This window comes from Phacochoerus africanus, chromosome 4 (genome assembly GCF_016906955.1).
Source record: "Phacochoerus africanus isolate WHEZ1 chromosome 4, ROS_Pafr_v1, whole genome shotgun sequence".
NCBI lineage: Eukaryota > Metazoa > Chordata > Mammalia > Artiodactyla > Suidae > Phacochoerus > Phacochoerus africanus.
The window spans coordinates 102,006,259-102,020,530 of NC_062547.1; the positions used below are offsets into that span (position 1 = coordinate 102,006,259).

At 42.6% G+C, this 14,272-nt stretch overlaps 1 protein-coding gene across 7 annotated transcripts in view; it reads right to left on the reverse strand.

The window, feature by feature from the left end:
- MCTP1 (multiple C2 and transmembrane domain containing 1) overlaps positions 1 to 13,960 on the reverse strand; it is a 539,003-nt gene extending 525,043 nt beyond the window's left edge. For 2 of the 7 annotated variants that reach the window (XM_047778304.1, XM_047778305.1), the window contains exon 1: positions 12,754 to 13,954. In XM_047778304.1, coding sequence (XP_047634260.1) covers positions 12,754 to 13,464 — 711 coding nt within the window. In that variant the 5' untranslated portion in view covers positions 13,465 to 13,954. Of the gene's footprint in view, positions 1 to 12,753 lie in introns of all 7 variants that reach the window. The other 5 variants (XR_007134536.1, XM_047778307.1, XM_047778303.1 and 2 more) reach the window with 5 other exon arrangements.
- Positions 13,961 to 14,272: the final 312 nt, after the last annotated feature.

The window sequence follows — 14,272 nt, forward strand, 5'->3', positions numbered from 1 at the left end:
GGCTTAAGGGCTAGGTGACCTAGATCCAAATTATACTGATGTGTGATGTGTGACTTTGGACAAGTCACTTCATCTCCTTTGGCTCTGTTTACTCATCTGGAAAACCTACCTCAGACGGTACTGTAGTAAATAAGTTAACACATTAAAAAGCCTTTAGAATAATGTCAATACATAATATATGCCCTGTATGTATAGTTATTACTAATGCTAGTTATAAAAAGTCAAATAGAAGTTCCTGTTGTGACTCAGTAGTTAACAAATCTGACTAGCATTGGTGAGGATGCAGGTTGGATTCCTGCCCTCGCTTAGTGGATTAAAAATCTGCGTTGCCATGAGCTGCAATGTAGGTCGCACACTCGGCCAGATTCCACGTTACTGTGGCTGGGGTGTAGACCAGCAGTTACATCTCTGATCAGACCCCTAGCCTGGGAACCTCCATATGCCACAGGGGCAGCCCTAGAAAAGGCAAAATAAATAAATAAATTAATTAATTAAAAGGTCAAATAACAACAAACAAAGAGATCAGATTTGTTCTTAGCAGAAGTGTGGTCAGCAAGAGGGTGAATTGGATGAAAGCAGTCAAAAGGGACAAAATTTTAGCTATAAATAAATACTAAGGATGTCATGTACAACATGATAAATATAATTAACATTGCGGTATGTTATATATGAAAGTTGTTAAGAGATTAATCATAAGAATTCTCATCATACATAATTTTTTTCTAGTTCTTTAATTTTGCATTGATATGAGATTTATGGATGTTCACTAAACTTATGATCATTTGAAGATGTATGCAAATGAAATCTTTACGCTGTATGCCTTACATGTATACAGTGTTGTATGTCAATTATATATCAATTAAACTGTAATATAGATTAAATAATTTAAAACTAAAATGGCATCGGGATCAGAGGACCCATGTGTTGGTTGGCCACAAAGAGGCCACTAGCACGTCCACCTCACGTCATGCAACTTCAGATAATGGAATGTATATTGTGATTTCACAAAAAATAATTCAAAGGCAGGAGAGTGAAGACCACAGCCTACCACAAGGGATACCACTACAAAGAAGGTCATGGACACATATGCGAAAAAAGTTCACAAAACTAGTACATATTTCTAACATGAAATATCAACAAAACTTGTGTAGCTGCTTCAAACTCACATTAGAATTATACTCCTAGAAAGAAAATATATATGAAATGGGCACTTATGAATACACCACTCAAAATGCCACCCAAATATAATGAGGATCCTGTTGTAAAAAGAGCCATTAAGAATCACTAGCAACATCAACAGAAAATAGAACATCCTTTAAAACAGACAACACAAGAAAAAAATAAATTAATAAAATAAATAAATAAAACACAACGCAAAGGCTCTGCTGTTCCAGGTCCATGAGTTTCTAATTCAGTTATTCTCCAACTCTCTTTTTCAGGTGATTTTTTTTTTTTTAATGTGCTTTCTGTGATTATGAGAATACATCTTTACAACCCTAAAGCTATCACTTTTTCTCTATTAAGAGATGAACTGTAGCAGTAAAAAAAGCTCACCAAAATGCCTTCCCATTTTTTATCTGTAAGGATCACTTTGTCAGAGTAAAGCCAGGTGAAGCTTGAAAATAACTAATGATAGATCTTAGTAATTGTGACATCTAGGTTTCAAAAGATTAAGGAACTAATTCAATGACCTCTTTTCCATGGTGGCAGTAAATAAGATGGACACTTACACAAGAATGATTATTCTACAGAGGAAAAGATATGCCTTATACATTCAAAGTTTAAATTCAAAGCAAGATGACTCATTCTTTTGGACAACATATTCCATAATAAATGGCAAAGACTATCTTCAAATAGGTAGTTTTTTTTCTTTGTTTGAGCTGGTTATGGTACAGTTGCTCAGACTAAATGCACTCAGACCATTTGCAATGACTGTGTTATCATTGAAATTTAGTGTTATCACATTAAATTTTAAAGTTCTGCTTATCTTTGACTCTGGTGGGAAATACGATGCATGTGAAAGTATAGGAACATGTACGAACCATATTAAGTGAAGGCATAATTGTGTGCGTGTGCACGTGTGTGTGTGTGGGGGTACAGCATGTCAAAGCCACACAAAATACCACAACATAGGATCCAGTTATTTAAACTTTACTGTGAAAAAAATTATGAAAGCCCCTAAATTTAAAAAAATGCCCAACTTTTTAATTTTCTCTGCCCTTGTTCCCAGGAAGAGTGAAAACGCTGAAAGGTAAGCAGCAGGAGGGCAGGCAATTAAGACCCAAGACCCAAATAACACCACCACCTGGGTAGTCTTATGATAAGAGGTCCACAGGCTAACCATGGTTGGTCATCCAAAATACAAAGATTATTGTACGACAAGGCCCATATAGTTGTTCCTCATATTTTGGCATTAACCCAGGAAGAAAAATGGTGTAGTCAGAGAAAGTGAAAACGTCAGCTAGAGAGAAATAGGTATAAGAATATTTTATAACTCTCCATCTTCCTCGAAAAGAGGCAGAGGGTGTGGGACCTGCGAAACTACCTGTTCTCTAGTCTCACTCCGTTGATTCCCAACGAGCAGACCAGCAAGCCCAACAGCAGCACCTTGAGTCTAGCATCAGTGAATACTATCCAGCAAGCCAATGGAACAGAGAGAGACTGGGGCTATGACCAAAATGGTTAAGCTGAGTCTTTTGCTTCTAATTGTTAAGCTAAAACAGCATTGCATGCAAGGCCAGAGAGGACCAGGCTAGGTCACAATCTCAGCTGGACCCCATCACTGTCCCTCACACCTCCAGCCTCCTTCTGAAAGTCAGTGAAGCAAAGAGGGAAGCAAGAGGCAGGGTCCTGGCCCAAGGACATCAGGCCAGGTGGATTCGGGGTGCCCCAATATCCAGGAAGCCTGGTTTGGCAACAGCTCTGTAATGACATAGAATTGTCTCCACAATCGATTCCGATCTCAAAACAGATTTTGGAAAACACCTGGACTTCTAATTTGGCGTGGTGAAAATATTATCCAGAGGCAATTAGAGAAATACCAAATTCTCAAAAGCTATTTTACATTTCGATAAAAGAACAGGAGTCAAATACGGCTTAAGGGTCTAGATAGAGTATTACTTCTATTTTGAGAGAATATCTAGTTGCAATACCCAAAAATTGATCGTGGGTCATACACAGGTCAACCTTACAGCTGAGAGAGAATGCCTATTTCAACAAGTTTCAGGCACGACACCTTAAGCCTGAAAATTGCCAACAGAATCCTTCAATTCCAAACCCTTCCATTATAACTATTTCTCCAAATATTTAGCTACTCTGACATCAGGCATCGTAAAAATCTATTAACAGAAACATGTAGGAGATTTTCTTGGTTTATCTGTTTCTTTCAAGCTGACAAACATATGTTATGATCTTTCTTTTGCTCCATTAACACTCAACTACTTTCAATGCCGAATGATGCAGAAAAAAAGGAACTAGTTTACTCAGGAAGAAACCAAAAAAACTATACAGGATATGACCTATTACAGTAAATAGGTGACAATTTGGCACTCAAGAGCTTGGCACCCTCAACCATTTTGCATAAATGCAAATTCAAAACTTCACTTCCCCTCCCAAAGAAAAATAACACATTTCAATAAGAGCATTTCTGAACAGAACCAGGAAAAATCGAAGACATAAGTCAGGGGGGAAATAAGCTGTGATTTATTCCTTTCATGCTCCCTTTTCCTGAAGGTTCAGCCACATCCCCGGTCTTAGATATTTCCATCTCCCCAGCCCCGGATATGGTCAGCGGCCCAAATTCAGGCTCGCACTGGACTGCAGTGGCCTCCAAGTTGCTTGCCTGCCCCTGCTGCTAACTGCTCCAAGGCCCATGGGCCCCTGTCTCCCCTGCTCAAATGCTTTCAGGGTTCCCCTCTGTTGCCCTAGATACACTCCTCAGCCCCCACAATCCCCACACCTTCACTACCCTGGGCCCATGTCCACACACACACACTAGGCTTCAGTCCACTGTTGACTCCCCATTTCTTGAATCCACAGGACACTTGTTCGCCTCTGTGCCTCTGGTAATATTCTTTCTTCCCTCTCCCTGTGTCCAAATCTGAACCACACTTCAAAACAAGGCAGAGACCATCAGGTGGTAACACCCTCAAATCGCTGCCACCTAGCCATCCCCTTACCTGCATCCACACTGGCACCATCTTCTCCATTTGCAGCGGAAGGGAGATCCATCCTTCTTCCGCTGACAGCTGCCATTTCCCTCATCGCTAGGATCCACCCACCCCACCCCACTCCACCCCACTCCATCCACCAATTAACCCCCCCTTCTCATTTAACTTCAATGTCTCCCTCTCCACAGGGTGTGGCTCATCAACCCACTCCAGCAATAGCCTTTAACAACATAAACTTGCCCACAATCCTGTTCCACTGTGGTTCTCGCACTCCTATTACTGCTTTCTTTTATCCCCTATGAAGAGCCAAACTGCTTGGCCCCCCTCCCAGGCCCCCCTCCCAGGCTCTTTTCATGCACCCCCCCCCCCGCATCCCATCTTCCAACCCACCACTCCTGATGCCACTACATCCAGCTAACATTCACCCAGCACTGGGAGTAGGGAGGGGAAATCAGACGTGAGCTCTCTGAGGCAGATGTTCAAGCTGCTGGCTAAATCAAGCCTAGAGATATATGTTATTTGATCCATGTTGTATTTTTTTAATAAATTATTTGCCAAAAATCCAAGCTTCTGGAGACTTCACACTAAAAATCTAGATTTTGGGGCTTCAAGAATCTAGAAACTGGCTCTTTCAGAGCATGCTAAGAATCAGCTGGAGCTGAGGGAGTTCCCATTGTGGCACAGCGGAAACGAATCAGAATCAGACTAGTATCCATGAGGATGTGGGTTTGATCCCTGGCCTCACTCAGTGGGTTGGGGATCTGGCATTGCCATGAGCTGTGGTGTAGGGTCACATGTGTGGCTCGGATGCCGCATTGCTGTATCTGTGGTGTAGGCTGGCATCTGCAGCTCCGATTTGACGCACAGCCTGGGAATTTCTGTATGCCACAGGTGTGGCTCTTAAAAAAAAAAAAAAAAAAGAATCAGTTGGAGCTGAGAAGCAGCTGCCCCTTGAATGGAGCACTGGCTCCTTCATTCACCATGGGCCCCATCAAACCTTATTTGCTCATTTTTTTACTCTGATGGCCCCTGTGGGCACTGGTGTTTGAACACCTGCTGCAGATCAGATCTGCCCAACAGAAATAAAAATGCAAATCACATACATAATTTAAAATTTTCTAGCTCATTTTTTTAAATGAAAAGGAATGGATGAAATTAACTTTCATATATTTTATTTAATCCAACATAACCCCAATACTATTTCAATGTGAAAGCAATATAAAAAACTAGTGGTTAGATGTTTTACTTTGCTTTGAGCTAAGGCTTCAAAATCTGGTGTGCGCTTTATGTTTTCCACACATCTGAACTTAAAGTAGCCACTTTTCCAGTGCTCAATAGCCAACTGGCTGCCATATGGGACAACACAGCTCTAGATGCTTAAGAGTAAGTTAAGTGTCTTGGACTCAGAGAGAGAGAAAATATTAAAAAGAAAGAGAAAGCAAGAAGGACTGATGTCAAAAAGTAGGTATAATGAGAGTTTTGAAAAAAGAGGAAGTAGAGACAGGTAGACAATGAATAGGTCCAGTGCTCCAAGGAAAGAAACACCCTTACAGGCAAATGCAATTGGCAGGCAATGCAGATTTTCCGGAGCAAACTTTGGTGTTCTAAAAATAGGCTCAGCATTAGACAGGTGGTCACTATGAAAAGCAACTAGCCAACTGTCAGAACCCCAGTTCATACACTTGGCATCTCTGGAGATAGCAGAATGGATCAGGCTAGTGAGGGCAGGATTCTTACTCTAGACTGGGATTTTAATCTTGTTCAAGAAACTGGGTTTGAGAAGAAATGCAGTGAAGCAGGCAGGAAAGTATCTTGAGCTACGATCCAAGGAGAGTTCAAGACTCAGGGATCATAAGGGAGTGAGGATATTTCAACAGGTTGTGGGGATCCAGATGTGGGGGTGCAATCTCAGAGGCCAGACAAGGAGACTTGAGTATGAAAAGAGGCACCTACCTGGAGTTGGAGACCAGCAACAAGAAAGGCATCCATGAGCTAGAGATTCCAGAAGTAGAGATCATTCTTCCATCTCCCACATGAGCACAATATGGCAGCCATTTAGGTAGATGTCATGTCCTCTCCTATGTCCTCGAAGGTGAACCAGAATTAAAAGTACAGGCTGAAAAAAGCCAAGCCAGTAGCTGGGAGAATGTCAAATCCATTTGCCAAGCTTAAAAGGACTTGGAAACAAGGCAAGAACATCATCACACAACCATAGAGTGATTCTGAAACTATTCCAAGAGAACCTTTCTCTGAAGAGCTCTAGCTCTTCCATTCATCCCTTCATTCACTGAGCAACCATTTATTGAGTAGCCATCCCCTGGTCCATTTTACGATGCTAAGCAAATAGGTCAATTGTACTAAGGCTGGCCAAATTCTACTCCAACGATGCAAAATAGGATGAAATTGCTAATACTGAAGGGGCCTCTCTAAATAAAACTCGTGGAATCTAGAAGGATGCATTCATCCTGAAATACCCAGGGTCCCATTTGCCTATCCTGTCTCATACTTTTCCAGACTGGCTAGGACCCAAGAGAATGGGAAGTGAGGCTGGGATAAAATATCTCAAAGGGATTTCATAGGAAAATTGTCTTTCAAGAAAGTAATATGCAGGACTTATAGATCCCATTATATTGAAAATGCAGTTTTTCATGTTGCTTTTACTCAAACTAATATTAAATACAAGTATTTGGGAATATTGAGGAAATTATAGCCTGCTATTCTGCTGGAAAAAAAAATCTTTCTAATGACAAGAACCTGGTATACAGTGGAGGGGGAAATCTATTTATATACATTCTTAAATTTCTGAGGTATAGTGATCACTTCCCATGCCTCATTTATAAAAAGCAATGGAAACTAGAAGAAAAGGTTGACAATGGCAACAAAATCAAGATGGCACATACAGGTAACCATGCGGAAAAAAATGATATTTTCAATGGTAGTGACAAATCAAAATTCACAAATAAAGACGGTAAAGATTACTTAGCAAGTGAAAAAAATCACTTGAGGAAGAGTACCTCATACCTTTCAATAACTAACTTTATAGAAAGATAAGCTCATCATAAATGGATATGATTTATACTGTAATTTTATGAAAACAAGCAAGCTTAACCAAAACAAGTTCTAAGATAACATCTCCTTCATGCACATGAAACAACACCCCCCCCAACAAAATAGGCCACTAATCAAACAATGACCCTCGGTTGTCAAGAAAAGGCTTTACTTAGGATGCTTGGTTTATTGATTCAGGGAAATACATAGCTTTTAGTATGTTCTTCTGCATACAAAATTAAAATGTCAAAACTACAAGTTTCAGGTTTCAAAAACTTAATTCCTGCTTCTCCAAAATAGATGTCTGCTGTGATACTGTAAGAAATTGTGATTTAACTAAAAAAATACATTATCTTAACTTCTGAATTTGCACATTTTGGCAATGCTAACAATATTATCTATACATACTCTTTACTCTTCATCAGTCTAGAGCTGGCAAACATTTTGGTAATTATTATGAGCACAGAAACCATACTATATGTTTCCTTGAGGTACCAAAGATATATTAATAACCTTTAATTCTGTGGAATCATCCCATATTTCTAAACAATAGGGCAACGGAAAAAAGGGAATATTTCTCTTACTTTCTTTATGACTCTTTTAATCCTATTTTATCCCTCAATGAGTTTATTCACTTTTTCATGATAATGTGCATATACTTGCCAAAAGTAATAAAAGATTCTTTTTCACTACTGTGCAAAGCTGTGATGTCGCCAGTATTGCCTGCCTTACTTTGGGGCTACTTTTGGAAGGAAAAAAATGTACATCTTAAGTTAAAAGAAAAGGATCAGCAAAGCCCCTGTTAATTTTTTTCAACACCCACTTATTTGGTGGCAGTGGCAATAATAACAACACATTCAATAATAACAACACAGCAATTGCTAGTGTTTACTCAGATATATTTCAAGCCCATCCCATGCAACATCTACACGGTAACACTTGCCTTCATACAAGAGTCATATAATTATATGCAAATTCACCATATACAGCTGATAGTAATTAAAGGTTAGAAGAAACAGTTTCACTCCAAAGTAAACCTATCACTCCGTTTAGCCCTTTCTCTGGAAAAACATCCCAGTGTTTTTAAAGAATGATCCCAGTACTTTTCAAGAATGTAATCACACATTAAACTTTAAACCCTGCTCCAAAATGTTCTCCGATCTCATCCTCACTCTCTCACTTTGAAAAAGCTACTAACACTACTTTGAGGAGCTTATTATTTAGATTAATAGGGGGATTTTAGTGGTTTCAACTGTTTACCTTAGGATTTTTTTTTTTTTTTTAATTTGTGCCTTCCCCAAAACTAAGCTATGTTCATTCAAGTACTCTTAAACTCACCTGGAAAGGAGATAGCTAAAACTATGCCAAATCATATTTTTAATAGTTTTTGAAAAGACAGGCTTTCTTTAAAAGGTCAGATAATTAATAAAAGCAAGATTTACTTCATACACAGACTTAATCTTAGAAGATATTTTCCATTTTTTGTTGGGGCTTTCATGTTTTAGGAATTTCATCCCAATGAATGGATATTCCTCTTATTATGTTTTGAAACATTTCTATCATACCCTGAATATTTTACACACTTTATTTCAAAATTATTTTTTACTATGCTATGAAAGCAATTTTTAACAAGTGAATTAAAAAAAAACAATAAGGTTTAACATTCATAAACACCACACACTTTTGTTAAAATGCTGAAAAAAATGAAACTTATTCCTCACTCTTTATTTTAAAATACGGACTTTCTGATTCTAGCAAAGTATAATTTTAGTAACTCATCAAGACAGACTACATAAAATTGGCATATTTTGGATATGCACACAAATTGAGAAAGCATCTTTCCCAACTGTGTTGCAGAAAATGAAATGCATCTGGTATGACAATATGGCCCAGCATGTGAACTAGAATCAGTGGGAAGAAAGGGGGTTCTTTTTTCTTTTCTTTTTTTTTTTTTCCAAGCAGGACATTTTAAATCATGCACATGCTCCAACAGTAAGGCATTATTAAGTCTGTTAGGGTGTGTTTCAACGGTATATTTGGCTAAAGAAAACAAGAGGGTTGACTGGGGCATGGGAGGTAGAAAGGTTTGTTCAGCAGTAATCATTATACATCAGTGACTTCCAAATCTCTTTCCCTATCAGTCCAAAGTGATTTTTTTGCTTTTGCTTAATATCTCCACCCTGTGCCAGCATATGTGCCCATATGTTGGTGGGGCCTCATGCTGGGCTGGGCTGGGGTGGAGAGGTGGGGAGTGTGTTGCAGGATACGGCTGATGCCAGGATCAAGCAGAGAACAAGAGAAAAACTGAGCAATTTGCCTTATTTTGCAATGAATTTTCTGTCTTCCTTGAAAGAAAGTTCTTTTTAGCTAGGCAATCTGAAGATGGATGTCATGCTTTGAGCATCTTTTCTTTTATGTGTTCCCATCTGCGCTTCTGAACTGTGAATAAAACTGAAATCTGCATGTGCTGCCACCTCCCCCATCCCCCATGCTCAAGTATCTTCAGAGTGAAGGTGCTTCAGGAGCAAAGAAAGATCACTGAGACATGCTGGAAACTCAGAAGGCTGCTGCAGAGTGAAGCCTGCTCCCGTACACCGGACAGCTTAGGGAGTCCTCTTCCAGTTCCACGATCAACACCTTTTCTTCCTTCTCCCCATTGGGAGAGGTGAGCCAGGCTCCTTGAGATGGGCAAAGAGGTATTTAGAGAACTAAGGAATCCTCTCTTGTGTAAGTGTGAGAGAGTGCTGCTGAAAACTGGATTTGTGACTCTGAACAGAGAAAACTCTTCTACTCAGTGGATGCAGGGAATCAACAGTCAAGCCTCAGGGTTTATCTTCCTGCCTACCCTCTACCTTGCACCTGTTCTTCGAAAGATATTTTAGTTTTATATCTCCAAGAACTCCACTGAAATGCTGGTTCTTGATAATGAAAAGCTTCTTTAGAACTATAGATGATATGATCACTAAGATCATTTTGTAAATGTGATATAAAAGATATGCAACGATGCATTACAGAGAAAACCAAATTAATTCAGCTAATCCATCATAGAACTGATTCTAGGAATCCAAAACATGTGAACCTGCAAGGATTATCAATAGTACTGAAGTTATCTCAGAGGCATAAAAAGTTCTACAAGTTGTCTAACATGGCAGTAGTGATGGAATAACATCCTGGAGAATGAAAAAACCTCTCTGTTAGATGTTAACCATGTGACCTTGGAAAGATTAATTTCTTTGAGCACTGATTTCCTAAACCATAAAACAGCAACAAGAACTTCTATCATGTAGGATTGTGGTGAGGACTGAATCATGTAAGGCTCTTAAGCGCCCAGCATACAGTGAAGGCACACATAATAATGTTAGTTTACGATCTTCTCAAAATAGGTTTAGGTCTTTTGTATACAAAATTCAGCAGCATATTTTAAATAAGGATTGATAATGTCTGAAAACGTTTTGGTAAAAATGGACATAAAATTCATCCTGAATCCTCAGTTTTTGCCTTGAAAATATCTTGGTTCAGTAAACTGCAAAGTCATTTAGTAAGTTAAGTTTGCACTAATATGATATCTTTCTTCCAAAGTAATGCAACTGTTATTGGTTGTTTTATTATTCTTAATTATAAAATTTAATAAAAACAAATGTAAACAGGTCCCCCAACTCTCAAATTCTTACACATTAGGATTATGCACACACTGAAAAAGGAAAAAAAAAAAACCTTTTAAAATATACAGTATTCGGAGTTCCCGTCGTGGCGCAGTGGTTAACGAATCCGACTAGGAACCATGAGGTTGCGGGTTCGGTCCCTGCCCTCGCTCAGTGGGTTACCGATCCGGCGTTGCCGTGAGCTGTGGTGTAGGTTGCAGACTCGGCTCGGATCCCGCGTTGCTGTGGCTCTGGCGTAGGCCGGTGGCTATGGCTCCGATTCGACCCCTAGCCTGGGAACCTCCACATGCCGCAGGGGCGGCCCAAGAAATAGGAAAAAAAAAAAAAAAAAAAAAAAAAAAAAAATATATATATATATATATATATATATATATACAGTATTCATCTATACTGATTTCAAAGCACTGTTTTAAAGCCACTTTTTGTCTTATTTTAGAACCAGAAACAGGAGTTCTATTCAATTTTCTTTCAGGATAAAAGGAAAGGTAGATTTCTTTAGGCTTTTTGTCAATATTATCTTTGCCTACTCTTCCAAGAATAACTGAAACATTTTCCAGACAATCAGGTGTTTTCTAGAGCATCAGTAACAAGTTACTGCAAGTGATTGTGTTTAGCAACAAAACATACTAGAATTCTGATTTATTTTCTAAAATTACACTAATTAGCCAATAAACCACAAAAAATTCAACTGAAAGCCCATCTATTCCCATATCTTACCCTTCAACACATGGCCTTCTATTTTTTATGACCCAGATTTTATTTATTTAGTTAGTTTTTTTGTCCTTTCAGGGCCGCACCCGCGGCACATGGAGGTTCCCAGGCTAGGGGTCTAATAGGAGCTGGAGCTGCTGGCCTACACCACTGCTCACTGCAATGCCGGATCCTTAACTCACCGATCAAGGCCAGGGATCAAACCCACAACCCCATGGTTTTAGTAGGATTCGTTTCTGCTGCGCCAGGATGGGAACTCCTGACCGATTTTAATCTAATATTTTAATGTATGTCATTAACATAACAGTCAGAGTCAATGAGAATTTAAATAAGAGGTATTGGAAGAAAAGAGTTCACTATGTGCCTGGCAGAATGTGAATTTCAAAATATATTTGCTAGCATTAACACAATTCAATCAACATTTACAAAAAGGGGTATCACTTCTACAAACCCTACAAAATCAAGGGAATAAAAGCAGCCGCTCAGTGGAGCGCCTTTCATATCCTACAAGTGCATTTTCACTTGATTCTTGCCTGACCAAAGAATCAACATGACGTGTAAAGCAGCATAATTTAGCCGCAACTGCTTCATGTGACTATTAAAACTTAGCAAAGGCCATGTTTAACTCGGAAGAGATGCTCACAGGGACCACTTGTTGGGTAATGATTCACTGGCAGCAGGAAGTTTTGGTAAGGGAGGGCGGGAGGATGAGCTGCCTTAGGCTTAAAGGGTTTCCCCAAACATGACCTCAGGTTTGTCATCAATTCACCTCTCCGCATTCCTCATTTTACCTGCAAGTTGATAGGTTTGTTTTTCTTTTGACAAAACGAGACCTAGCTGGACAGTCCTTTTAGGAGACCTCCAAAAACAGTACCCATTTTTTGTCTAACTTTATTCCTCTATTTTGCTACCATTCATACTTCCACGTTCACTGGCAACTGAGAAAGCTTCAAACAGCTTCTAGCAGTAGGTACTATTTCTGTCAAAAGTAAAGTCAGAGCGCAAGTCAGAACTCTACTAAGCAAGAGCGGGATGCTTTCTTTCCATTGTTTGAAGTACCCACACCCGACCCTACCCCCAGCTACTCCCAGGGTCTTGATAGCCCGCAGCTGGAGGCGTGGCCCCGCGCTCTTAGGCTCCGGCCGCGCCCACCTGTCACTCACCGGACTGCTGCTGCGCTCCTCGCCCTTCTCCAGGGTCCGCGACTCTGCTGGATTTGGTGCTGGCTCTGTGCTAGACGGCGGCGGCTCCAGCAGCTGCTCCAAGCAGGCGGTGCCCGGCAAGGAGGAACTCTTCTGATGGCACAAGTGCGCCGCGGGGCCCTCACGCCGCGCACCCGCATCTCCGGCACGGGCTCCCCTTGGGGGCGGCTGGGGCGAGGATGACAGGGAGGATGAGGCAGAGGATAAAGAGGGAGCTGAGTCCGGGGAACGTCCACCAGGAGGCGTTGCACCAGCGGCTGCCACCGGTCCCCTTCCCGCGGGAAACAAATGCTCGCGGATCCGGCGGCGCAGCGTGGACCCCTGCTCCGCTCTGCCTGCACCACGGGGCTCGAGAGGCTCCGGCGACGAGCAGCACAGGTTGGGCTGGGAGGAGGAGAAGACGCGGTCCAGCACTTGCTTCCGTTTCTTGAAGCCGCTCCACCTGCTGCCCGCGCCACCCAAGCCTGCCAGTCCGTCCCGCCTGGCCCCCGGGAGTGGAGGAGAGGGCGACGGGGTGTCCGCAGTGCGGCGCACGGGGGCCCCCGCGCGCCCGCTCCCGCCGCCCTTGCCCTTGCCCACTCCCAACTGCAGGTTCTTCCAGAGCCGGGCCTGGAAGGAGGAGGACGCCGCTGCAGGCTCGGGCGAGCCCGCCGCGGAAGCTCGAGGCTCCATCCTCCACCCCCTGCTCCTCCTCTCTCCACCGCCTCCTCCTCCTTCTCCGCCCTCTCGGGCTGCGTCTACTCCCGGAGCTCCGCGGTGGCGGCGACGGCGACGGCGGCGGACGCAGCAACAGAAGCCGAGAGTGCAGGGAGGCTTCAGGTCAGCCCTGGGGAAAGGCGACGCCGCTGCGGAGGCTCTCCGGATTCGGGACTCCCGCGCCGCCTCTTCCTCCGGTACCTGCGGGGGTGGGCTGGCCCTGTACCCAAATCTCGGTCTCAGCAAAGTTTCTAGCTCTGAGTTCCGCGGCTCCAGTCCACTGGAGTCCCCCAGGCCGCTCCCTGGCTCTTTCTCTTCACTGGCTCCCGGCTCGAGAAGCTACACGCACCCGGGCGTACGCGTCCAGCTACGCCAGGGACCGCACCCGATGCCCTCCGGACAGCACCTGTCAGCGGCGGGGGGGGCGGCTGCCTCCAAACGGGACGCGCGTGCGACTCACACAACAGGAAGGATTGGGCTGATGACACTCGGTGCGCCCCGGGACCATCCTCCAGTTCCCGGGTGGGAGGGCGGGTAGGAGACAGCCGGGTGGAGCTGGGTAGGGACCGGAGCCAGCTTGCTCCCCAGGATCCGGCCACAGTTGCCCTCGAAGCCAGCTTTGGGCGGGCCCCGCTAAACAAGCCCTCTGGCAATCATCTGCGTCCACTAAAGTGAGCTGCAGTGAAGATTAAGCTCCTTGACTGGGTCCTCTGGAGCATCTAGTGTCCACACTGAGAGGTGAACCCAACCGGATTGTGATGCTGATCGCCGGTGCCCCCGCCCT